At 42.3% G+C, this 27732-nt stretch overlaps 1 protein-coding gene across 5 annotated transcripts in view; it reads left to right on the top strand.

Moving 5' to 3' along the window:
• LYRM4 (LYR motif containing 4) overlaps window positions 1–27732 on the top strand; it is a 129191-nt gene that overhangs the window by 31215 nt on the left and 70244 nt on the right. For 4 of the 5 annotated variants that reach the window (XR_002091169.2, XR_002091172.2, XM_014606982.3 and 1 more), the window contains exon 2: window positions 3853–3973. Coding sequence is in view for 3 of the 5 variants with exons in the window: in XM_014606982.3 (XP_014462468.1) it covers window positions 3853–3973 (121 nt within the window). In the remaining 2 variants the exon portion in view is untranslated. Of the gene's footprint in view, window positions 1–3852; window positions 3974–15319; window positions 15387–27732 lie in introns of all 5 variants that reach the window. The other variant, XM_014606983.3, reaches the window with a different exon arrangement.

Genomic DNA, 27732 nt, shown 5'->3' with positions numbered 1-27732 from the left:
TCCCTTGTTCCCTATTCTAGGAGACATGCCTGGGCTGGCTTTGGGGAGCATTCAGATACATAGGCAAAGCCAGAGAGGTCCTGAGCACGTTCTGTGAGATCTGTGACACCCTGTTAACTTGTAATGCTGACTTCAGATACTTATTGTGATCCTTGTAATGCAAGACATTGCACTCACTATAGTTTGCAGTTTATTTTCTTGAGGCAACTGTAACACTTCTGACATGGTGTTCAGACTGACAAATCTAGTATATGTGCAGTGATCCCTGTAAATAGCTCTTATTTCTGGCTGAGGGGGGTATGCACGTGTGTGTTTTTAAATTCAAAGATATTCAGGAACTCTGCCTCTCACTTAGATCCTGTGCCCATTTGAAAATATGGGTGGGTTTTTGTGGTATGTTATACTATTTCAGCTGAGAATGGGTGTTATCATGGTGATTTTAGTGTTCAGTCTGCAACTGATTAACTGCCAAACAAAGAGTTTTCCTTGAAGCAGTTATTCGCAAGAGAAAATCAAAAGGTGTGTATTGAGTGCTATCCAGGCTCTTCTGTGTCTTTTATTTCTTATTTCATATACAAGTGCATTTATTTTCATGTGGGTTCAGTTGCGCAAAGAGCTGTAGCAGTATGGCAACCAGTATAGTATTACTGTTGGGTTTTAGTATAAACATTGTTCTTAAACTTGATATCCTAAGGAGGAAAAAAAATTCAGAATTAGGGCTGTTCACAACAATTTTTGCAGATAAAAATCTGTTGTAAAATACGTTACCTTAAAAAGCCCCCAGATATAAATATCTCTAAACACAAATCTTGACGAAATCTGAATGAATTGGGGTTAGGATATTTTTTGCCTTTCCCTTCCTACAAGAAGAAAAAGGGTATTTTAATATTTAATGTATGGGTTAATATTTAATGTATGGGTTTGGGTGTTAGGTAGGAGGTCTAGGTTCTGTATGTTGTTTTGTCACAGACTTCTTATGTGACCATAGGCAAATCCCTTGCATCTTCTGAGCTTCTGTTTCCTAGTCTCTGTACAATATTTTTTACCTTACCCTGCCAGAGAGTTGTGAATCTAAAGAGCTGTAGAGGGCACTGAGATACTCAGTGATGTAGGGACTCAGCTAGGTGCCGGGGGTAAAGAAGAAGCAGCAACTTGCATTTGCTGCTGTGAATGTGGCAGCTTTTTTTTGGTCGCGTGATCCACCCTCCCCCCGAAAGGGGCAACTGCCCCCAGCGCCAGTTTATCACCCTTCCCTAGTTATGCCATTGATAATATTTTCTACTGGTAGGTGTTGCATATTTGGGTTAGGGTAGAGTTTTTACAGAGACTTCAGCATGGGTTTATGTATGTAATTAGTCCATTTAATTCATTGGAGCTACTTGTCTTATTACAGTTAAGCATGTGCTTAAGTCTTTTCAGGATTGGTGTTTAATATAGATGTTAACACAGATATAAGACCTTATTGAAGTTAGAGAAGGGAAATGACAGATTACAGATAATCCTTTGAAGTTTAAGTAAATCCTTACTAATATAGGATCATTTCTTGCCCGTGCATGGTATTTGCACAATAAATATCATTCCACTTTTTAAATACACTGACTTTTCTCTTCAAACAACTCTGCTGAAATGAGGTAGAAGGTATACAAATGAATCCACCATTCATGCAGAAGAACAAAACCAGTCCCAGACCTATTCTGCCAAATGAGCTTGTGTTTAATCTCCTTAAAATCATTAGGTTGATTCAAGTTGTTATTCATCTTTGTCTGTGTTTTACAGAATCATGCCCAGTAACAGGTATAATTTTTTTAAGTTGCAGCTTCGATATCCATTTATATCTCTTGCAAACCATTTATTTTTTTTCCTTTAAGAAACAGCGTGTCTTTGACGTGGTCATGTACTCTATGCTGGCAGTAGGTTTGAAATCCAGTCGTTTACTATCAAACTGCAAAATTAAACTAAATCTTAATGATTTGTTTTCCAGAAGAGGTAAATAGTCTCCCCTTAACACTTTGCTAGGACACCAGCTGCAGATGAGAATGAGCTTCCATATTTAATAAATTCTATTAACAGCACACACACACCCGTGTCACATTATAGGTGAACAGGCCCTAATTAAAAGCACACACCATCTGCTGGTGTGTGGCAGCAGGGTGGCACTCCATAACCATCCTGGGTCCTGTGATTAAAATGTATTATTTATGAGGAGCTCATACAGAAACGTGTCATTTGGTTCATGGAAGCTGTGTTAAGAGCTAGTTAGCACCATCTAATGGCATGGCAGGGAAGCAGGTGGTTAATCTTTATTATTTTCCCACCAAAGAATCTCCTGTTCATTATTAAAAGAGTTGTCTTTTCATTTTAGCTTTTTTATAATTATCAAATTTCAGATTTCTAAAACTTGTATTATGTCTGTATAGAATATTGTAAAGTAACTGTTCAAAATATACCATTTTCTTTTTCAGTTCAACATGTCAGTGTTTCATACTTTGTGCAGTAAACAGTATGGGTATGAGGCATCTGGTATGGTGATAGGAAAGAATAGTGTGAAATTACAAAAATAGTTTATTAGAATTACCAAGTGTACTTCATGTAACCAAGCCTGTAAGAAAAGCATTTAATAGCTAGTTAGAAGTGTCTTTACATTTTAATACTGAATTACGTTGAGATATTCATTGTGCCCCTTGCAAAGATTAAATATTTAGTTTTTAAGCAGGGTAAAGGACTCAGAAAAAACTTGGAAATTTTATCTGATGCTTCCTGAAGGTGGAAGCTGTATCCTCTTTCTCACCTGTTCATGGAAATAAGCACATCGTATGTGGAGTAGAAAGTAAAATGTACATTTAGAAAAACAACCCCCCTTTTTCAATATCTGATTTATCAACTCACCTTTGTAAGCTGGCGAAAAATTGAGAATAGTCACTAACCTGAAATGTATTCACTGGTTAGCATTGTGCCTGGTGGCCTTTGGGATGCTAAGACTAAGAATCTGTGCACTACTGCAAATTGATCTTGTAAATGATATTTTGCTTATCTGTTTTTCTTGTCCTGTTCTTGAATTTTGCAGTATCTAGAGCTATCATCCAGCAGTAGTAGTTCTGCTGTGCTGCTTCAAGTTTGTTCTTAATACTGCCAAGTACTAGTGTGTCTTAACAGCAATAACAGGAGGCCCAATAACTATTGGTATTCTCTTGTGGGACCCTCTTATTGCTGCAAGGAGAGCTTTGTGTAAAAAATATTAACCAGAGAGAATATAATATTGCTTAACAGCACAATGTGTATTGAGACCTGTCTGGGTAGTTTTACTTGGTGAAGTATAAATGACATGGAGGCCTTGCTGTATTTCTCTTGGAATTACTAGCAACTCTGTTTCCAGTGTTAAGGCTACCATTTTCTTTTCCACACATAGGGTCAGGTTGTGAAAAGGATTCATTTTTAATCTGTTTGTGGTTCCTTTATATGTAACCTATGTGTAATCATACTTTCCAGTCCTGGGTAGGCTCAGATATAAATCTGGTGGTGGTCTTGTGTCATGTTGGAGGCAATGTACACTTGAAGTCAATTAAAATATGAAGTGGAAAATGTTCCTACACTGAGTGCTAGTAAAGTGACTTCTGCAGTTAAAGACCCAGACCCCTCTGTCTCTTGTGATGGGATAAGATTTAACCTGAACAGAGAGAGAGAATATATTTTTTTTTAAAAATTGAAGCAGATAAACATGTAAGTAATTGTATTCTCCAAAACTGTTCAATTATTAATACATTTATGGACACAGTCTCTCTCTCTCTCTCTCTCTCTCTCTCTCTCTCTCTCTCTCTCTCTCTCTCTCTCTCTCTGTCTTTTAAAAATGTTTAGAACATATGCCATCAGAAGAATAAGAGATGCCTTCAGAGAAAACAAGCATATAAAGGATTCAGCGGAAATACAAAAACTAGTGAATAAAGCAAAAGAAAACCTAGACATTATTCATCGGCAGGTAAGCATGCTTTATCTCATCAATTTTAGCTAAGAACTGTAAAATCCTGATTAGGGTGTTACTCCATGCTGGTTTACAGCTGGGAGAAATGCATCCTTCTTACTGCTTTTGCACACAAATGAAAAGTCTGTGTATGAGCAAGCATTAGAGGGGAGTACCTAGTTCTCCTGTGTACTTAGAGAAGTTTTAGGCACATGAGTCCCATTTGAAGTAATGGGCTTTACTGTCAAGAATTTTGCATGTCATTTCCTTAACTCCCTTCATGTCCATCGTTTTTCTCTTTGTCCTGCTTATTCTGTTCTTCAGTTATTTATTTGCTGCTGGAGCCCGTTCATTTGTTTTCTATTCTCACATACTGTATCTTGGCCTTTATCCATTAATAGGGTCAAATTATGACCTTAGTGCTGTCCTCATGATGGAACCAAAGGGGTAGCTGTGAGTGCAAAAGCTGGAGGACAGTTAAGAGAAGTCAGGCAGCAACCAGAGTACCTCTGAATTTTGTTGAAAGAAGGTGACATCTTTAATAGTATTTCCCACCCCTGTTGTTGGCTGTTTAAGTCTACCAAATCACTAATTCAGACAATGTGGATTTAATGTGTAGAAACTGCAGCCAGCACAGTGGCAAAAAATAGGAAATATATTAAGTATTTAACTTTCCTGAGGTAGGAACTACCATGACACGGGTGGGCAAAATACAGCTTGTGCACCAAACCTGCCCTACCAATTGATTCTATCCCACAGGCAGGCAGTGCAGATAGCAGTTCCAGCAGTTCTGCTGGTGCTGCAGGGGACACTGAGTGGAAGTAGGCCCACTCACCTGCTGGCCTGGCACTACACAGCAGGCCCTAGTGGGTTCAGCTCTGGCCTCTACTGGCACCACAGGGGCCGCTGAGCAGAAGGAGCCCTGTTTGCCAGACTCTGTGCAGCAGGCCCTGGGTGAACTGCACTCAAGCCCTGGTGCCCCTGCTTGGCCTGGGCTGGCAGTGTCCCCAACTGCCTGTGGTTTGCAGCTGGCAGGAGCCGCCCAGGGTGCTAGAATCATGCAGTGGGCACACCGCACCTGTGCCTCGAGGCAGCAGAGCTTCCCTGGCACCTCCTGGCCCTACCTCCTACCTTACCCCATGCAGTACTGTGAGCCAGCCCAGCCAGTTCAGTTTTTGTCCCATCTTCCCAGGTGAGGCTGACCCCAGCACTCCTTTTGGGGGAAGAGGGACTGATGGTGGGTGCAGTCCTGAGAGGCAGCTGGGACAGGCTGGAGGAGGCTGCTGGACTTCTCCAGCCTTTGTGGGGGTGGGTGCAAGTGTGGACAGAAAGTGGTGGGAGGCAGGTGGGTTAGGGATGCAGGCAGCTCCTGAGAGGGTGTGTTGTGGTGCAGGCTGAGGCAGGAGCTCCCTGGTGATTTTGGGGGTGGCTAGGCAGTGGCAGGGCTCTGCTGAGGGTGGGGGCATCCTCCCTTAGCTGAGAGTCCTGCTGCCTGGTTTTAGTTCCCTTGGGGGAGAGACTTATTTTGAGCTGTTATGCAATCACCTCTATACACACTTAAAAAAAACCATAACTCAGGAGAAAAATATTTTTAAAATAAAATTAAAATGTGTTGTTGTAATTTTTTTTTTATTTTTAGCATATGATTTGATTTTTATCTATAATTTGTTCAAATCATATTTTCACCATAAATTTTGTGTGGCCCTCAACAGCTCACCAAAACTCATTAAGTGGCCCTCCAGCTGAAATAATTGCCATCCCCTACCCTTGAGTCTGTCTCTAGATATTTTAAACGAAAGAGATACCAGGTAAGAAACAGAGCTGTCTTCCCAGGATAAGCATGCTTTTTATGCAGAATAACCAATCATGAGAGCACAGGGAGGGAGGAAAAGGCAGACAAAATGCATATCAGAAAAGTTTAGGTTAACCGTTTTACTGCTTGCACAATTGTGTTAAGTGAGAAAACTAATGATACAGATGTTTAAGGTTGTAGACACAGGAAAATAAGCATCAGAGGATGAGTGTTTGGGGGATGAAAGATACCAGGGAGATAATGCTATAAGAAATACTCTAGACTATGGCTGAAATAAGATTCTTATGATAAGAAAGGACTATATATCAAATAGCTGCGGATAAAACTAGAGGTGCTCCAATATATTGGTGCCATGTGGGATTGGCACTGATGAAAGGAAAACTAACGTTATTGGCTATCAGCTTTTTTTGACTGGTTAGCCGATTAATGTCCCAATAATTCATAGATTGTAAGGCTGGAAGGGACCTTGGAAGATCATTGGGTCTAGCCTGCTGCACCAAGCAGGAAAGGTAACTGGGGGTCAGGTAACCCCAGCAAGGTGACTGTCTAGTCTTCTCGTGAAGATTTCCAGGATAGGTGATTGCACCACCTCTGGAGGGAGTTTATTCCACAGTCTGGACACCCTGACTGTGAAATTTTTCCTAATGTTGAGCCTGAATCGGTCTTCCAGGAGTTTATGGCTGTTACTCCTAGTTTTCCCCTCGGATGCCCTGGTGAACAGTTGCTCACCAAGCCCTTGCTTGATGTACTCCCCTGGTGTAGCGGTAAGTTATCAAGTCCCTTCTCAGCCTTCTTTTCTTCAGGCTGAAGAGACCCAGATCGCTCAGCCTTTCCTCATATGGCTTGCCATGTAAGACTGATCATAATGTACCAATAAATATGCCTTCTGACTGGGGCCCCCGGATGCTGCATGCATGTATGCATGCAGCCACAGGATGCACATGGCCAGGAGCGCAGCCAGGCAGTGTGGAGAGCAGCACCCAGCAGATGCATCTGAGGTGAAAAAGGGGCATGGGGAGGGTAAATCAAGGCCCCAACAGTGAGGAAAGGAGTGGGGCAGGACAGGGGCTGGAGCTGGGTGGGGGGCGCTGCCCAGCTAGGGTGGTGAATGGGACACTAAGTGGGGAGTGGGATGGACACGCAAGTGGCTGGTCCAGGGGGTACAGGAGGGGTGGGGAAGGGGGCAGCTCCCCGCCACTGTGCACAACCCCTAGGAGAATCATTTGAGGCATATGCCACCGTGGATTTGTGCATAGGGCAGATGCGGGCTGCCTGCTGTGGGCTCGGGCTTTGCACCCTGCTTCGTTTGCCCTGGAGCCGCATGCCAGCCACTCACTCCCTGCCTGCCCAGCATCTCATCTAACTTCCTCTTGAAGACCCCCAGGGCAGGGGAGAGCACCACCACCCTTGGGAGCCCGTTCCAGACCTTGGCCACTCTAACTGTGAAGAAGTTCTTCCTAATGTCCAATCTAAATCTGCTCTCTGCTAGCTTGTGGCCATTATTTCTTGTAACCCCTGGGGGCACCTTGGTGAATAAATACTCACCAATTCCCTTCTGTGCCCCCGTGATGAACTTATAGGCAGCCATAAAGTCGCCTCTCAACCTTCTCTTACGGAGGCTGAAAAGGTCCAGGTTCTCTAGTCTCTCCTCATAGGGCTTGGTCTACAGCCCCTTAACCATACGAGTGGCCCTTCTCTGGACCCTCTACAGGTTATCTGCATCCTTCTTGAAGTGCGGCGCCCAGAACTGCACGCAGTACTCCAACTGTGGTCTGACCAGCGCCCGATAGAGGGGAAGTATCACCTCCTTGGACATATTCGTCATGCATCTGCTGATGCACGATAAAGTGCCATTGGCTTTTCTGATGGCTTCGTCATACTGCCGACTCATGTTCATCTTGGAGTCCACTAGGACTATGAGATCCCTTTCCACTTCCGTGCCACCCAGCAGGTCCTTTCCCAGGCTGTAGGTGTGCCGGACATTTTTCCTCCCTAGGTTCAGCACTCTGCATTTTTCCTTGTTGAACTGCATTCTGTTGTTTTCTGCCCACTTGTCCAACCTGTCCAGGTCTGCTTGCAGCTGTTCCCTGCCCTCCGGCGTGTCCACTTCTCCCCATAGCTTTGTGTCATCTGCAAACTTGGACAGAGTACATTTCACTCCCTCGTCCAAGTCACTGATGAAGACATTAAAGAATATCGGTCCAAGGACCAAGCCCTGCGGGACCCCACTGCCCACACCCTTCCAGGTCGAAACCGACCCATCCACCACGACTCTCTGGGTGCGACCCTCCAGCCAATTCACCACCCACCGGACTGTGTAGTCATCCAAGTCACAGCCTCTTAACTTGTTCACCAGTATGGTGTGGGATACCGTATCGAAGGCCTTCCTGAAGTCTAAATAAACGACATCCACCCCTCCTCCTGTGTCCAGGTGTTTCATAACCTGGTCGTAAAAAGAGACTAGATTGGTCAGGCACGATCTGCCTGCCACGAACCCATGCTGGTTTCCCCTCAGCATAATTTGTCCTGCCAGGCTCTCACAAATGTGAGCCTTGATAATTTTTTCAAAGACTTTGCCAAGAATGGAGGTGAGACTGACTGGCCTATAGTTGCCCGGGTCCTCCTTCCTCCCCTTCTTGAAAATGGGGACCACATTGGCCCTTTTCCAGTCTTCCGGGACGGCCCGTGCACCACGAGCGTTCAAATATTCCCGCCAGTGGCTCTGCAGTGATGTCGGCCAGTGCTTTCAGCACCCTCGGATGGAGCTCATCTGTGCCTGCCGACTTAAAGGCATCCAGTTCTTCCAAGTGACTCTGCACCATCTCAGGGTCTACACATGGAAGCCTGGCGCCTTGCTGCTGCCTCTCTACAACCCCAGTGAGAGACTTGTCGTGCCCCTCGCTTAGGAACACTGAGGCAAAGGACTCGTTGAGGAGTTCAGCCTTGTCCCCTCTGTCTGTCACCAATTGTTTCTGCCCATTTAGCAGGGGTCCTATTCCTCCCTGGGCCTTCCTTTTACTCCCTATATATCTAAAAAACAATTTCTTGTTGTCTTTTACTTGGGATGCCATCCTCAGCTCCATGGTAGCTTTGGCCCGTCTAACTGCCTCCCTAGAAGCACGAGCGGAGGAGGTATATTCGTCTTTGGTGATCTCTCCCTGTTTCCACTTTTGATGTGCTCCCCTTTTGGCCCTTAGGCTGTCCTGGATTTCTCTGGTCAGCCAGGGAAGCCTCCTGGCCCCTTTCCCTCTTTTTCCTCGCACGGGGATCATCTCACTTTGTGCCCGAAGGATCGTTTCCTTAAGGTACAGCCACCCTTCTTGGGCTCCCATCACTTCAAAACTCCTACTCTGCAGTGCGTCCCTGACTAATCGCCTGACTTCATTGAGATCAGCTTTCCTAAAGTCTAGCACTTTCATTTCACTTAGCTTTAGTTCAAACACCCCTGCCCCCATTTTTAAGCACCTGGACCTGGACGAGCTGTCCATGGTTCTGTCCCACTCCCTGTCCTGGCCCTGAGGTCCCATTCACCGCCCTAGCTGGGCAGCACCCCCAGCCCCTGCCCACTCCCTCCCTCACCATGGGGACCTCGATCAGCGCCTCCCCCCCCCCCGCCCCCATGCCCTTCTCTCCTCCATGCCCCTTCCCCTGCAGGGCTTACCTGCAGGGCACTGATCTCCACGCTGCCTGGCTGTGCTCCTGTAAATTGTTTATCAGTTCAGTATTATGGGCATTAATGCTATTGTTGCTGTTCACCATACTTCTTCCTATCTGGCCTGCAAGGAGCCCCGTGGTGCTGTGGAGCCAAAAGAGTTTGACAGTCCTGGCTTAAGGTCTTCTATTTTGGTTCTTTTTCTTGCCTTTTACCAGTGAAGGAAGATGTAGAAGGAAACCACCAGTGGGTTGGTTAGAGTACTGTACTTTCTCACATACAGCAAGCCCTAGAATAAGATATGCACCTTGTTTTTTGAAAGGCAGAATGGAGAGAGACATTTTTTTGGTTGATAACTTTTATTGGACCAACTGCATGGTTGGGATGAAGTCACAAAAGCTTTTTAAATGCAAGGCATTCTTGAGATCTGATGTAGAATGGCTTGTATTTTATGTACTTTGCATTTGCATTTCTCTGGTCTTTTTCTTTAATTTATTCTTTGTTCACCTTTTTCTTCAGTAAATGGCCTAAGACATTATTAAATCCATTGTTTTTAAGGGATGTCTTTGACATGCAAAGTCATTCTGTTGTATCTAAAGTATTTTTTAATTGGATTGCCTTTTGAGATTACACTGTTTAATATTGCAGTGAAAGACATATTTAGAAATCAGGGAATTTGGAAGAAGGCAATCATTCAGGCTTATAATAATTTCAGTACTTCAAAAATCTTTTTCTCTGAAAATTTCATAGCTGTCATGCTTTTCTGGTTTTTTCAGACAAGATATAGTTACAGAAAGCTTGATTATTATTTTTATTTTTTGGAAGGGTGTTTCAATATACATTTTCTTCAAGGAACCAAAATACTAGCAGATGTTTCTTCTTATCGTGTCCTTGTCATAAACTAGGTGTCTTTCCAGAAATGTGCACAAATGTTAGCTCTTTCTGTTGCTGCAGCAAGGTCCTCCTTAAGGCAGGTCTCATCAAGGAGTCAGTAAATGAGTAGGTGCTTCATGGTCTGGACTTCACCTCACTTGCTTATATTCGTGTCATTAGCCCCATTTGATCGTGTTTCTTTTTGACCTTGCAGTTTGCGTACACAGGGGTTTGGGGCATCACCATGTTGAGCAGTCTGTATCGGCCCCTCTGGAAAGGTCCTCCTGAGGTTCCAGATCCATTTCAGGTCACCTTATTGCATGTAATCTTTCCTTCCATAGCCTCAGTCGTGCCCTATCAATTTCTGTGTCCAGGGGCATAATACTGGTCACAAAACTCCTTCATGTTTTAAACTGTTTGGTTACTTCTCTGTGACCATCGAGTGGATGCCTGGGGTCTTCCATAATGCTATGATCTATCTTTATGGCTTCCTACCTTTTCTTCTGATATCAGGTGGTGCAATGCCAGCCAGTAAATACAGGTTTGGTGTGGGCTTTAGGCATCCTTTTATTTCACAGCAGCTGTTGTTTAAAGCTGGGTCTAGTTTCATGACATGAACTGATTGTTCCCTTACTGGACATGCATACTCTGCAGAGAAATAACACAAGGCAGTAGCAGTGGTTCATAATGTAGCTTGGTTCACTGCCCACTTTGAAGTGATCAACTTCCAAAGTATGTTGTGAGCATTGACTTTCCCTTTTGTCTTCTCTACTTGTGCTTTGAAGGTAAGTGTTCAATCCAATGTAATCCCCAAGTACACAGAGCTTGATTAGTCAGTGGGATTGCATTCCAAGTGATGTTTAATTTCTGCTTGGCTTCTCTATGGCATAGGTGAAAAGCTGTAACCTGCATCTTGGTTGGGTTGTTGCAAAGCTGGTTCTTATTGTAATAATCTAAGAGGCTGCTCGGTGCACATGTCAGTCCATTCTCGGCAGTAGCGAGTCTTCTTGTGATGTGATGCATAGATCAGCAGCATATATGAAGCTCCTCATATTGCTGTGTATGGGTTGGTCATTGGTATATATGTTAAGGAAGATCACTGCTGGTACTCTGCCTTGTGGTAGGTCATCTTGTTGTCATCTCCAGCAGCTCAGTTACTTGCACAGCTCCATGTAAAAACATCTATTCTCCAAAAGAGATTGGGTGAGCTACAATAGGTGGTAGTTAGGTGTCATATCGTAGACTTTAGCAAGCAGGTTTTAGTGGCTAACTGATGGTTGGCAGCGTGTGTTTTTTTGAGATAGGGGGGAGTTATTAATTTTTGTTATTTTTTTTTGTTTTTTGGGTGGTTTGGTTTTGTTTCAATGAAAGAAAATCAGGTTAGCAAGTGAATTTTAGTGAGGTGTGCATATTTCAGGATTTTGAAAGACTACTGGTAAGTAACTGAAGTTTTATTCGCTGAAAGATTTTCCAATAGCAAATGAAAACCATGTTCCTAAAGAGGTCAAAATAATTATCTGTTCCTTGGTATAACTGATGTTGCACTTCAATCATGTTCCCCCCAAAAAGATTGTTTTTGTGCAACACTCATATTCCTGTAGCATCTTGATTGCTTTAGTCTCAGTCTTGCCATCTTAATTGAACAATTTAAATAATGAAGCCAACTGGCATAAAATTAAAAGTTTATTTAGAACTAACCTTCAAACATGCATTATACAAAGCATTTATTTTTAAACAGAAAAGCAGTGAAGTGAATATTACATGTATTGTGCATTTTTGTGAAGTTTTGGGTTTATTATGATGTAGCACGTCTTGTATTGCTGACTTTTTCATGGTGTGTCGATAGAAATTAAATAATACCCCAGCCTTGCTGGCAATTTGTTGTTGCTGTGAAATCAAATTTAGATTCACTTTACATGCTAATTTATGGTTTAGTCATCAAAGTGACCATTGAAGTATAAGGTTCATAAATAACTATTTGAATCAGCCTAGTGGGAAATGTGAAATAGTGACAGATTACTGTCATTTTGTTCATGTCAGTCACAGTAGGATTTGCCTAAATGTTATAGAAGGAGTTTTATAAAGCTAAAAAGCATGCAGTAACATTAATCTCTACCCCAGTCCTCCTCCACTTTCCTAGTTATTGGTTTTGCTTTGAAAACAGGATGACTGAGGAAGAAGAACACTTGAGATTCTTTCCACAATACATAGAACTTTTCCTTTTATTTGGTATATTAGCAGCAGGAGTGATCCCATCTGTTTACTGATGGGACAGTGCATTAGATGCTGTGAACAAAGTACTGTTGTCATAAAATATTAATTAAAAATTGTAAAAAGTAGTATTTGATGAAGCCATCATGCAGTGTGAATTTGAGATGGTCCATTCTAATGATACTACAAATGTTATCTAATATCTGCCATTTCCTTACAAGTCTTTGTCAATGCTAAAATGACTTCTCTGAGGAACTGTTGCTAGTCTTTGCATGTGAGGGAGATTGGAAAGACTGCCATGAAGAGCCAACTGCTTTTGCTTAAATTTAGGGTAGTGATTCAGGGTGCCACAGCACTGGTTGAGAATCGCTGATCAGCACCCTGACATGCCATGTGATGTTAGCACCATTAGGTGTGCAAACATGATTTACAAGCAAAACCAAGAGATTACAAATAGGAAACCAGAGTGTTAAAAACATTCTGACCTACTGTGGTCATTTTGAGCTCTTTGCAATAGAATAACTTCTCTATTTTTTTTTCTGTAGTCAAAAAACAAGTAAAAATTAGAGCTGGCATTTTCTGAGGGGTGCTTTTGAGCCCGATATATGGGGTTCCTTAAATCTGCAAAGGTTGAGAACCACTGATTTTAGGGTTTATTAGAAGCCACTTCAAAGACTTACTAATGAATGTGTGTTCAAGTCCTAATTCATTTGCTTTTGTGGTGTTTTACCACTATATTTTTGAAGCCTCAGAGCCTTTGAATGTCATTGTACCAACAAGAAAAGCTGTATTCAATCAAGAGTGTTTTGTCTATATGCCTGTTTTAATCTTCAGGACCATTTATTATTATTTGTCTTTTCATAAGATGGAAACTGGAAAACATTAGTCTTCTAGCTGTCCATTTAAGAAGGGATTGCTCTGGATTTCCCAGCAGAACAGGAGGCTCCTCTGTCAGTTAAACTGCTGTTATTATCACTAAAGGAGTCTTCAGGGGAAAAAAAAGTTTTGATGTTTCATGGCCTTTGTTTGTCCTTTTAAGTAACCCAAACTGATAAGAATCCTACTTTATGCAGATCTGCTGCAGGGTGACAAAAGACATACACATTTTTTGACAGTGAGAATATGAGGGTTTCCCTGCTTAGTGTTAACTTGTGTTCCAGTTACAAATGACTCCCCCTTTAATCTAATATAAATTGATCAACCTCAGTCTTGACGTTCCTTTCTTACATGTGTGTAAAGGGACTTTAAGAATAATAGGTTTGTGAAATGAGACAACTGCATTTAATGGACTAAATTTTATAATACTAAATATTAACCACTTATAACATTTTTCATATTTACTGTATAATCCTTGTAATATTTCTGCAGTCTTATGTTGTTGAGACCAAAACTGTAAAGTGTAATAATATAGGAATGGCCAAAGTTAGTGTCAGGCACAGTATTAGAACTCAGGAGTTCCCATCTCATGGTCCTGTGTCTGACCCACACTTACCTTAACTGCAAAATACACTGTATTTACTTGAATACAAGACAAGGTTTCCTATTCCAATTGGCATGGGGGGAAAAGCCCCTCATTGTGTACAAGGAAACGTCACTAAATACATTGTCTTATCTTTAAACTGCTATCAAAAGCAGTCTGTGCTGAGCAATGGAAACTAACTATAAAGTTGATTAAATGCAACCAATGATGAACGTGAATATAAAACACACGGTCCACATTGGGCAACCATGCTGGTGGGAACCTACTGCAAGGATAGGTTAGTGCAACCTATCTGAATAAGACCATAAGGTGGTGTCCATTAAGTGTGTTCAGGGTCAACTGTTTTTCAAGTCATGGTGAGCCACTGCACTGCATGCATTTTTACTTCCTCTTTACTCCCACAGCTGAGCTGTGCCTTTCTTTCCCATTTCTAGTAATTCCTGTTTCTTCACCCGCCTTAAATGTCTGGCAAGCATCACCAAATAAGGCCCCAAACAGTTCACTCAGAATTCCTCTATTGCCCCCGCTCTCAGCCTGGTGCATATGATTAGTGTGGCCCCGCGTCCATGAGGTGAAGCCAGACCAGGTTCCCCTGTGCCTCATCTGCACACAAATTTTGGGAGCATCCCAGGACTTGTGACAAGAACACCTAGTTCCAGTCATGAGTGGAGGCTAATTAGCACATGGATCCCTTCTGGGGAGTATCTGGAGTATACATACACATATTGAGCAGTGCTGAGCTCTGTGGTCAGCATGGCTTGAAATGTTCACTCTGCTGGGGCCAGCCCAGTGAACTATATGATAAATCACAAACCTTTGGCTTTGGACTAATATCGTACATAGTTTGTACCATATATAAGTAGGTACAAATGTGCTGCTTACAAATGTGTTTAGGGAGTACCTGTGCTAAAACATGCAGTGACTTAAAAAAGAAAAGGTAATACGCATCAATTCTGGCTGAACCTAAATGTATGGGTACTATGCAAATTCCTACTGCCATTTTTAATTTCAAGGTCACTGTTTTCAAATTTGTTTCTCACTTCTATGTCCTCAAGGAGAGCAGGGTCTGAAAGTAAGGTGAGAGGGAAGGGGCTGCTGGGGAAAAAGTTGGGGTGAAGCAGAGAGGAAAAGGGCTGACCCCTCAGATTTATTTTCTCTGCTGTAGCAGTGGGAGGGGGGACAAGTTCAAGGCAAACCTTCAATAATTAGACTCTATACCTGGAAAATTAACATTTATAAGTTTTCTATATATAGAATCTAATTACTGGGCAGTCATCTTATAATCAGGGTCATCTATTTAAGTAAATACAGTAACTATTACATTTTTTTTTTTAGTACTGCATTATATTGTTCTGAGCTGATGAGAATATTTCATACTATAGTATCTGGACATGCTATAGAGGTAAGAAAAATTTAGCATCTGGTTTTTAGGTCATGTTTTATCAATTGGGGCATAGCCAAATTGTTGTACCTTCTTGATGAATTCATTAGCAGTATGTTACCTTAACAGAATTATAGATGCAAGCAACAATTGGATGGAACTGGGAAGGGTACTAGAAGTACTTTTTTATATGTGTACTTAATTTCTGGAATTAATTGCCACAGGAGGTGGTAGAGACAGATATCACAGCCAGATTCAAAAAGAGACTGGATAAATTCATGGATGATAAACCTACGAATGGTTTTTGAACAGAATGGTTGGAGATGTTTTCTCTGACATCTCTAACTCAGTAAGTGGTGCGTGCCAGAGAGGGTATTAAACAGGGATTAGATCACTTCAGAAATGTCCAGTACAATGCTCTCCCTGTATAACATCTACTTCTGCCACTTTCGGAGACAGGATGCTAGGCGAGATGGACCATTGGTCCGACCTAATGTGGCACTTATGTTCTTATGAATGTAGTATTACCTGCATTATTGTTGTTAGGAACTAGTTATAATTTATATCCAACATAAAGTGAACCACGCGATATTTAGGATCTTTTCCTCCTTTCTCAAATAGTGCATCAACTGAGGACTGTGAATTTAACAGCAGTCTTCCAGTACTCTATGTTTTTATATTCAGAATTGTATTTTTAATATTCAGAGGTACTTGCACAACATTGCATTTCCCTGAATCCAAGAAAAAAACCCCAATAATTCGATTCTATACATAGAAAACTATACATTTGTTAGAATTTTCCATATATAGAATCTGATTCTTAAAAGGTTGCCTGAAATCTTCTGCCCTCCCCCCAGGAGAAAACAGAAGCAGCAGTGGGACAAATGGTAGGGAAGAAGGCAGGCAGCCAGACCCCTGCTCATTTCCCCTTCCCTCTCTCTTCTCCCCCGCCACTTGCCTCCCCTGGTGTGAGCTGCCTGCTTCACCATGATGCCACTTACCTTATGTGGTAGCTCTGCCTCTTGCCCCAGCCTTAGGCTCAGGCCTGAGCCCAGGCCCCGGTCTCTCAAATTTTGGGGGAGACAGTGAGAAGCAGCAGCTTGCTGCAGAAACCAAGGCCCTTGGGGCCCTGGTAGGCATGATCAGCAGCAGGAGGGCAAGTGAGGGCTGTCACAACCCCAGTTCTCCAGTCACTTGCTTGTTGCCACAGTGGCAGCCCCAGCTCCTGAGATGCCAGCCCTGCTGCTGTTAGCACCCCCACTATTATGTTCCTTGTGGCCCATGCCTCATGCCAGGCCTGGATATATCGCCACCATGTGCGCTGTCCTGAAGCTGCCACCAGGGCACAAAACACATGTCAGCAACAATAGCTCCAGCTGTAGCATGGAGCATATAGCATGCAGTGAGAGTTTGAGTTACCACCTTTGTTAGAACCACCCTGTGCCCTAGCCTGCAAGGATCCCTGTGGTCTGGATATAGCTCAGGGCAGGAGGTGAATTTGACTCCCCTGCCTCTAGTGTAATCTCTCTAGAGCAGAGATTTTGACTACTTTTGTAGTTTAACACAAATGCTAGTAGTTACTTGTATTTAATAATGCTAAAGTTGACCAATCTGTGCAGTCAGTTAGCCTTAGGTTGATGGGGCTTTATTTTGGCAGTGTTTTCCCATAAAGATCTATGAGACAATCCAAACCTGATTATCATTCTTATTGTGTTGCATTATTATACTTTATATAGTAATTCAAATGCTGTTTAAATCCTCATTAATTAAAAAAGTGATTGTTCTTAAAGCTTAAATGGATAAGATATATGCTTCATTTCAAGAGGTGAGGAGTAAAAAGAGATTGATTGTGTTTTATTTGTTGTAATGTGATGAAAGCTGAAGTTTGGGGAAGGAAGTTACCAGTTTTCCGTATGTATAAGTTTGATTTGAAAGACTAACAAAGAAAGACTATTTTCTGTGTTGCAGAGTATAGGAAAAGGTTCAATTAGTACTTACGCAGTCTCCTTGGTGTTACTGCATTGCTGCTATCTTCAGCTCTGCGTTTGGAGGGGCATGCTCTTTCTTTGGTCATTAAAAGCAATAGCTGCAGTGCCCTTTATCTTGGTGACATGCATTGTGCCAGTACTTTTCTTCCAAAAGCAAGTAAAAAACCCTGAGAATAAAGAAGTTCAAATTAATCTGGTTATATTTAAATTCTGTGTCGCTTGTCTCCTTTTCAGGTTATCTTTCAGTATAGTAGATGTGTATTTAGATGTACACAGTATATGTACATCATTTATTTGGTGAGTTTGCTTGGGAAATGCACATGATCATTATGCGAAAGGCAAGAATTTCTTAGAGTGACATTTTTTTATCAGACCAGGTATGTAGTTGGGATAAAGTTAGACACTACCGATGATTATTACATAATTTTATGTTTGCCATGTAACCTGGCCAACTAATATAATGTACATACCTGTATACATCTGTTCACAGTTTTGCACAGGCACGTGTCAAAGGTGTACACTGGTAGAAACAAGGCCCCTTCTTTGTGTGTTAGGATGATCCTTAGCATAATAGATGCTACATCCATAGTAGGAGCTTCTAAATTCTATCCTGCAAAATGAGATGAATTTAATATACACACTTTTTATTTTCAAAGCACAGATTGGATCAGCTTGTTCTGACTATTTTAACTGTTTTGCCAGGTTTAATGAACACTATGAGACCTAACCAGTTAGCCTCTTATGTTGATACTACAGGACCTTGTTTGTACTTATGTTACTGTTAATGTTGACCTAGGGCTTAGCTTGTCTGTTTAAAGAATCTTAATTTTAATTGAAAGTACCTTTTGTGTCCTAGCGGTCTAATTTCAGGGTTTATTTGTCAGTAGTGAATACTTATTGATGGTCATTACTTTCTAACTGCTTGTGCCAGTATACCTCTGGGAGGTTAATCAATCTTGTGCTTTTTAATTGACACCAATAATGTGTTTTCATTTATCAATATTTCTTAATTGTCAGTTTCTAACATGGAACTTCAATAATAAATCATGCCAGTAGTGAACTTCAGACATTAGAATTTTAAGAGCCTCAGTGCAATTTGACATACTGTGGATTGCTTTTGAATGATTTGAATGTGTGCTTGTTGGGCTGGGAGTCAGGGGGGTACAAAAACTGGAATGCAAAGTCATGTACTGTTGGATCACACCAAATCACCAATCCATTGAATTGACAATGATGGTTTTTGCTAGATAAGTATCAAACTGTTATGAAGAAGGAAGCTAGGTTTTTTAGGTTTGGTCCAACTACAACTACTTAATAAAAGGTGTATTATGATAGCACTTAAAAGCCTTATTGCAGCAGTTCCCAATCTGTGATACAGGTACCACCAGTGGTATGCAGACAACCTGTCAGTGGTACGCATTAACAGATTTATTATAATTACTTTATATGACAAAAATTTGCTGGTGGTACTTAAGGTTGTATTGTTTTAAATTGGTGGTACACAATCTTTCCCCATGTAAGGTAGGGCCCAGTGGCCAACTGGGCTGATATTCTACCCTAAAGTTCCACCAACCCCAGGGCAGCTGTGTTATTGTCTGATACTCTCTGTACTGAGTAGCCCCTTAGTCTAATTTGACCCGTGAGGGTTGGCCACATCCTATTTCTCCATCAACATTGCCACCGCAAGTGTGGCATCTCTGGGGTGAACAAATGTTCCCATACTACAGCTTCTCCTGGCCCCATTTTGCCAGACAACCGCGAACCTCACCACTCCTGTCATCTGGAATATTTGTTGGAGCTTCCTCCAGCTGACTTAGAAGTTTAGGCTTCTTATAAATATGGTGTCTCCCCAGTTGCCTGCTTTCCAGCCTGGTTTCCTCTTGGGCTGGACACCTAGACCTTTCCTCACAGCTGCTGCAGGTGTTTCCGCCATCTTCTTCACTGATTCACGGTTGCTGGAGGGACTGTCATCCACTTTCTCCGATACTTGCTCCTGCTCAGATCTGCCAGCTCCCACAGCAACTATCAGGCCTTCATCTTTGCTCCTTGGCTTCCCCATCTCTGGGATTCTTCCTCTCTTCCCCCAGATCTCTTCCCCATGTCCATACTTCACACCTCCCTTCTAGGATCTCCACAGCCTCCCCCCTTGGATGTGTTTCTTCTTTGGACTTCCTGTCTGCAGATTCTCTCCCAGATTGTGACTCTCTGTACCAGTTTCTGCCTCTCCTCCTGAGGGCCCTCATACTGGGTAGCAAGCCTGACCTGCTCCTGTCTCAGCTTCTCAAGCTCCTGCATGTGCTTGCCTCCAGTTCCCCCAGCTTGAGGTCTAGGTATTCTAATAAAAATGGTTTCAGTATGTTTTTGCTCTCTCAGCTCTACTCTGATTTTTCCATCAACACTTTCTTTGAGAGATGCATGTTCTCCTTACTAGCTTTGGAGAGCTGGATCTTGGTTTCCTGCTTCAGTTCCCTTCGCAGACATTGGGGTTCCAGATGGCTTCTTCCAGATCCAGACAATGCTCCTGCAGCCAGGCATTTTCCTCTGCCGTCTGTTCTCTGAGAGCTTCTGCTGACTTCTTACAGCTGGTTCTCCATTTCTCTGAGCTGGGCCTTCAGGAACTTGGCTGACCTGGTGTGACCTGACTTGGACCTCATTCTATTAGCACATCTCAGTGAGCTCCTGATTTCTGGCCTCCAGGTCTTGAATCCTCTGTCTTAGATGCAGAGAGAGCTGTCTCCCTAGGGCTTCTGCACTGCTTGAGGCAGTCATGGTCACTTCCTCCCAGGGTGACCAAAGCCTTTCTTCACACTCGCATCCCTTTTGGGAGGTAAGTGAGTATCCATTAGATCTCCTTCATTTCCAACAGCCAATAACCATCTTAACTCTTTGCTTCTACTTTCTTTGCTCCCTACTATCAACTGTCACCTCAAGGCAGCTACTTTGCCCTCAGCTAGCTTGCAGCAACAGCACTCCACTTTCAGCTCCCACTATAAGTGCACTGCCTCTTCTGCTACCTCATCCAAAGACAACAGAGGACCTTGGGATCTGCACAACTCTCTGCTGCCCCCTTCACACCCTACATCTCCCAACATAGGGCAGAGAGCACCTCCTGTCCCTTTAACAGAGGTTGTGCCTCCATACTGGAGTCGCTCTTAACCAGCACAGGCTGCCAGGTTCTTCCCACTCCTGAAGGGCCTGTCTGTTTGCCTGCAGGCCTGTTAAGTGATTACAGTCCATTTCAGTTTCTAGTTATCACACCCCACTCCTACAGTTGCAGTGCTCTTTAACTGCTCTTTTAACTACTACAGTCCACTTGAATGATACAGGGTCCCTGTTATTGCCTGCCGGGCCTTTCAACTGCTCAGGGCCCTTTAATTGCCCGCATTCTCCACCAGCTGTAGTAGGTTTGGGGTATTGCTAGCTCACCCCAGTTCTTTATTTCCTGGTTCAGGAGTGGGAGAGCAATAGTAGATGAGGACAGATTGTTCTAAGTTTAGGGATCATAGTGCAGAAGTGAACAGGAAAAGTTTATGAAGAGAGGAGTAAAGGAAGAAATATAACAGAGTTTCTGGAGCAGATAGCTCTATCTGGACATTTATGCCAGACTACCACTTTGCAAAAGGTGCCAATTTAAAGGAACAGAAGTAGCTAGACATAGTAAAAGACTCTCCTTTAACTGTGGGGAAGTGGAGTAGAGTGGCAAATAGGAGAGAAAAGAGTCAAAGGTCTCAGTCTTAGGAAAGAGAAAGATTAATAAAACAATAAGATCATGCCTTGGAAGTCAATGGCAAAGCTCATCTTGACTTCAGTGATACAGGGTCATGCCCTCCAGACTTTAAGGGTCTTTAACTCAGTAACTACTGCAACATGAATTCCTTAAAAACCTCATGTGTTTTGCCACAGTTCTCGGCCTTGAAAAAAAAAAGAAGATGTAGATTGAGGAAATTGAACAAAAAAGTGGCTGCCAGAATGGTGAGCTGCATATTATTGTGGGGAACTGACACTCCATCCATCGTGGTCGATCCAGCATCAAACATGGGCTTCCAGTTTCTGCATGCTGTGTCCTTTCTACCCCTCTACAGAATGTGTACATAACAATCGAAACCTTTCTGAAGGTAGAGCAACAAAGGTTTCTGTTAATATCTGACAAGATTAAAAATCATGTCATCCAAACTTTGCTAGGTTGTTAGCTAGATTAAAGGATATACGACTAAAGCATTTAAAAAAAAAAATCTTTTGATATTCAGTCAACTATTTGGGCAGCCCTTTTTCTGGCTTTTTGCTTTGAACATTCATGTAAAAAGCAGTGAATAAAAAAAACCTGAGGGTAAAGGAGAGGGCATTGGTCAGATGCAGCCCTCTTAGGAAGTAAATTACAATCATTAGAGTCAAACCTCATTAAAATCTGAATATTTTATCTGTATTTAGTGAGTATAAAGTGATTCAGAAAGCAAAACATCTAACACTTACTGCAGTGGTTCTCAAACTTGGGGGTTAGACTCAAGGCGCCTCTTGTTAAGACATAAGTCAGTCCTCAGAAAATGTCAGCTCTCACTCTTTTTTTTTTTTTCTTTTTTTGACTGGTGGGGGGAAATAATAGAGCAGTACTTCTGTTGCAAAAAGTTCAGAAGGACCACACTATATATTTCTATTTGAAATATCTGGATTTGTCTTGTAGATCATGTGCATATGCTTCATACCTAACCATGGTAATATTGAGTGGCATCCCGGAGCACTCTTAAAAAGATCTCAAGGACCCCCAGGGTACCATGGCACCTGGGTTGTCATTGATTTACTATATCATGGCAGATTATGTAGATGCATTGTATGAACAGGAGTTGTGTTAAGGTGCATTTGTTTGGACATCCAAGTTCTAGATTCATAGGCAAACTACTTTGTTAAAATGTATGAACTCCATATCCACTGTGGTGCTGAAATTTTGTCAGCTTGCCTTAAAACCTGTTAAATCACTTGACTCTGACTTGGCTTACAATAAGTTTGATTGGATGCCATGACAAAGACAAACTTGTTTAAATTGCATTTTGGAACCAGTATTTTAGGTTTGAAATTTAATTTACTTGAAACTTGTGTGTTAAACCAATTCAGCACGCATGCTTCTCAGTACATTTTTGGAAAGGCCTAAATACCAGCAATGTTGTTTGTTCTTCATGTGTCATGCATGAGTCAGGTAAAGAAATCTTATGTTCTGATCTTTACTCCTCCCAAATAATCCTAGGTTAAGAGGCTACTGAGAAATGGAGATATAGAACTAAGGGCACTTTTACACAGGTTCCATGGGTTGGGGGGTGGCGCTTTAATTAGAGCGGCTTTCTAATTAATTAGAGCCATTCTAATTAAGGCACTCCAGCGTCTCATGTATCAGTGTCCCCGTGCTTCAAAATGGCAGCAGGGGCACTTCAACTAAAGCTCATTCGACACGCTTTAGTTTAAGTGTCCCACCACCATTTTGAAGCACTGGGGATACTGATACACGAGACATGGGAGGTGGCTGGAGTGCAGTAATTACCACGCTCCAGCAGACTCAGTTAATCAAGTCTGCCCCGGCGTGCTGTAATTGGAGCAGCCTCAGTAGTTGTGTATAGGCACCCTAAAATTTCTGTATATATCTTCACAAGCCAAGACATGGACCTTGGTTTCTCTTTCCACAGTGTACAGTTCTTCAATATGCAGTAGTGGTGGACTAGGCTAATTTTGCAGAAAGACCTAAGCAGCTTGGGCTCTTAGGTATTTAAGTCTCATTAACTTTCAGTGCATCTTTGGCTAAGTCGCTTATGCAATCTTGAAAATGTTGCCCTTTCTCACTGTAACACAAGGCTCCCCTTATGCTTGTTTCATTGCACTACCATTTTTCAAATCAGTCACACACACTTATATCTGAAGTGGTACAGCACAATGTAAAAATCAAATTCTTGCTTCCAGCCACCATTTGAGGCCCATTAATAAAAGCATGGTTTTAATCTTGAGCAAGTAGTTTATTTTCCAGTGGACCTGCAGGGCTGGACATAGTTTCTCTAAAGAATAATATGCGAGCTATGCAATGCAGTTCATGGCCATGCTCCCATCATGCAGCTGGCAGCAATGGGCATTATTATTTATTTGAAATGCAGTCCTGGCTATGGGTCAGGCCTTTGTGATGATGTGATGTGGATATAAAGGACAGAAACAAGTCTTTGCTTTTAGGCACCTCTGGAAACTCAAACCCTCAGACTTCCTCAAAAATTGGGAATAGTTATATTGATTATTATGCTGGTTTACAACACTGAGGGTTTGATCTAAGTCTTTGCCAAGCATTTGGCCATATTTATTGAAGTCAACTTAGGTCTGACACAAGTGTCCTGGATGATTAAGCTGTGAATACCTGCAATAGATAGTTCATTTATAGTTGGCTGATCTTTTTGTCTTAATTTTGGCTAAATAGCAGTGGTGAATTCAGCCACCTTCGTGTTTAAATTTCTTAATTTTACAGCCTTTTCACATTGCTTTATTTCTTAAGTTTTAAAGTAAAGGGATTCTTTATTTTACTTCCTGGTTTATACCTTAACACTTCGATGGTGATCCTGTGCCTCTTGTATCAAAGTGCTGTGAAGCTTAGGGAGAGAGGAGAGTTTTGACCTATTTTTTTTATAAAAGAAAACAAAGCTAGGGAAGGGTGGAACATAGGAGCAGAGAGATCCAAGGTTTCCCACAGTATAGTAATGGATATGACCTTTAATACTGAGGCCTTTGGATCAAATTTAAGTTGGCATTAAAATTTTCTAATAAATTCCCTGCTGAATCTCAGGGTTTTTTTTCCCTCAAAGTTAATTCAATAAGGTCACAATAAAGCTGTGCTATTGTAATTGCTCTCAGCAGGCTGGTAATATTATTGCACAGAAGTGCCTGCTACTGTGCTTTTATTTCTCTCTTCAACCGCTCTCCTTCCTATATATCCTCCTTCCCCTCGCCTCTCAAGTCGACCCTAAATAGGAAATGAAGCTGTTTTAAATTTCTTTTGCCTCTCTTTTAAAAAATACTTAAACAGTAATGCTTTCCTGAATGCTTTCAGCAAAGGGAATAAAAGCATGGTAAACTTATTGGGAAATAATTGGAGGCTTGTATTTCCTTTCTTTAATTGTAGTCAAACCTTTTGAGCCTTTATCTAGCCCTTTAAGTTCTTGAGGATATTTCTAAACACAAGAGGTTTGATTTCACTTAAGTTGATTTAACATTCCTAGGACTGCAAAACTGACAAACTTCAAGAGTTTCTTTAAGTGTGTAGGAAGATTCATGGAACTCTGATGAAAATGATGGCCTACAAACATGCTCAAGCATATTGAAGAATGACTTAGAAGAGTAGAGTGCCAGTTATTACCAACAGTTGATGCACAACCTCATTTCTAGCAACACATCATTGATCAGGTATGGAACACAACTTTAGGTTTGATTTTTGTGGATCCTACCAATCTCACTCTTCTTGAGGTTTAGAGCACTGTAGTGAGAAAGTGTCTTTACAGGCATAGTGCAATTGTTGCTCTTTCAATTATATTTTATACAACCATAGATTGGTGTGTAAGTGTCAACAAATAAAATATCCCACTTCTTGTATGTAGTTATGGCCCCTGGCACATGTTCATTTAATGGCGCAAAGGGATTTGGTCCTCAGTTCCCAACAATTGTGGCTTCTGCCATCCTACATGCTTGGTAGGACATGTGATTGTTGAGATCAGGGATCAGATCCCATTCACACCATTGCTATTTATCAGTGCAAGGGGAGCCTGAGATTATAATCAGATGATTGTTGGCCCACTGCAGTTCAGGTCCCCAGCGGAGTGAACTAACAGTCGGCTGATGAACAGCCCTGGATCCAGTTCAAGACTGGCTCGGCTGCTGGATGAAGAGGATCAGAGGCACTGGGTAGAGTAGTGGGGAGGGTGAACCAAAAGGTTTCCCCTGTCAAGGACTTAAAACCCTGCCAAGAGCCTCTGATCCCCCCAGCAGCCTGGCCAGAGCTGCTGGGTATGGGGTTCAAAGTCCCTGGCACAGAAACCAGAGACTAGAGAATTTCTCACCACTGTCTGGATCCTGAATGCCTGAGAAGTTTTAAAAAATACAACTGCAGCCCTGTTGTAGGCATGCTTTCTAAAGCTCCCCATGGGTTGGAACCACCCACAGTATGGGGCTACACCTTCCATTTTCAAGGCATGATATACATGAACCACAAAGATGTTACACATTATATGTGAAACATCTTTGGGGTTTATTTTCTGTATTATCACACCATAAATGGGCATTAAGAAATAGAAGAGAAATGGAATGCAGTAACATTGTTGAAAATGAAAAAAAAAGACAGGTATTTTGATCATACATATTTCAGCTGGGAAATTTACATAGGTTACATAGAAAAAAAAATGAAATGTTCGTACACCAATGCAAGGAGTTTGGGCAATAAAAAAAGGACCTTGGTCTCCTAGAGTGGGATAGAAAACTAGACATAACAGGAATAACAAAGAGTTGAATAGTAGCTGTGATTGGAATGCAAGTATTTGAAGGGTACAAGTTGTTTATGAATATGAGCAAAGATGGTACTACAGCACTGTATGGTATTGCAAGGTACAGTGAAGGAAATAAAGTGATAGCATAAATATGATGGAATCTGGGGTAAAAATCACTCTAAGAAAGAATAACTAAAAGGGCCTTATAGACAGTTTGTTATAGAACCTCATGTTCAGGTTAGAAATGGGTAAGACTTTCTATAAAATCTTGGAAGAATTTAGTAATAATAAATTAATAGAATCAAAGAAAATTAGGTTTGGACCTCAGAAGGTCATCTAATCCAGCCTGCCCCCCCCCCCCCCAATTGAAAGCAGAACCATCCCCAACTATATCATCCCAGCCAAGGCTTTGTCTAGCCTGGTCTAGCCAAGGACAGAGATTCCACAACCTCTCTAGGTAATCTATTCCTGTGCTTTACTACCCTCTTAGTGAGAATTTTTCCTGATATCTAACCTAAACTTCCCTTGCTGCAACTTAAGACCATTGTTCCTTGTTCTGTCATCTGCCACCACTGAGAGTAGTCTAGCTCCATCCTCTTTCAAACCCCACTTCAGGTAGTTGAGGGCTGCTACTAAATCCCCCCAGTCTTCTATTCCCACCAGTCTTCTCTTCTCCAGATTTAAATAAGCCCAGTTCCCTCCACTTCTCCTTGGAAGTCATGTCTGAGCTCTGTAACCATTTTCACTGTCCTCTGCTAGACTCTCCAATTTATACATGGGGCCCCAGGGGCAGCCATGAAGCCCCCCTGGTGGCTGCATGGCTCCTGCTTGGCTCAAGCTCTAAGATTAGCCCTGCCTTAATTACTTTCCTGCCATGCCTTGTTCTTAATAAAGATTAGGGATAGGAGGCTGGCCATAGGCCTTAGCGCAAACCTTAGTTTGTGTAAATCTCTAGCTGGTCCTTTCTGGGCCCCACTAGCTTCACCTCAGCTAAATTTGTCCTCTCGCCCTGTCTGTGCCCCTCTAGGGGAACTGTAGCCTTAAGGGCCAATTACGTGGCTCTGTCTGTCCCTACACGATGCCCCATGCCTTGCAGGTGTTGCCACTCAATGTTCACTCCTCATTCCACATGGTCAGCCCCTCTCCGGGCTCTTGGACTCTCAGGCCCCGCACTTAGCTCCTTTCTCTGGGCTTGTGGACCCTCTGGTCACACACACAGCCTCTCTCTGGTCTAATGGGCCCCTCTCAGCCCCTCTCTCTGGGCTCATGGACCCTCGGGTCCCCCTCTCTGAGCCTGTCTGGGCTCTGGAACCCTTACTGGGCTCTCAGGGACCTCCTCTTCTGCCCCTTAGACCTCTCCCAAACCTCCCCAGTTTAGATGTTCAGGCAGAAGCCCTGCTGAAGCCTGCAGCCAGGAGCTCTTTTCTCCATGGCTCCCAGGGCTAGACTGCCTGACCTGCTCAGGCCCTGGGTTTATATGGCTGGGAGACTTTTCTTTTTTTTTTTTCCATTTCCCTGTTATCAGTTGAATAGTAAGTGCTACCAGCTACAATAGGAGATGTTTTATATTTTTTTTAACCAAAGATGAGTTAGCTGATAAATTTTTCTAATAAGTAGTCACTGTCCACCAGGAGTCTACCTCATATCTGGTTTTGACAATTGGCAAAGATGTTATAGAAAAACAAAACACATGGCAAATATTTTGGGATTGTTCAATCATGAGTTCACTGTCCATCCTGTACAAATAGTCAGATTTCTCTTTGAATTATCCAGAATTTCTAATTCTCTGCATTCTGTGTAATTGGAGCCCATTTTAAGCAATCTTGGCAATGGGTCTAATTCTGTTGTTAAAAGAATCAAATTTGGTAGTTTATATTGGTAAAAAAG

Source organism: Alligator mississippiensis, chromosome 3 (assembly GCF_030867095.1).
Source record: "Alligator mississippiensis isolate rAllMis1 chromosome 3, rAllMis1, whole genome shotgun sequence".
Taxonomy (NCBI): Eukaryota; Metazoa; Chordata; order Crocodylia; family Alligatoridae; genus Alligator; species Alligator mississippiensis.
The sequence above is the reverse complement of the archived record's forward strand: the minus strand, read 5'-3'. Positions and strand labels throughout refer to the sequence as shown.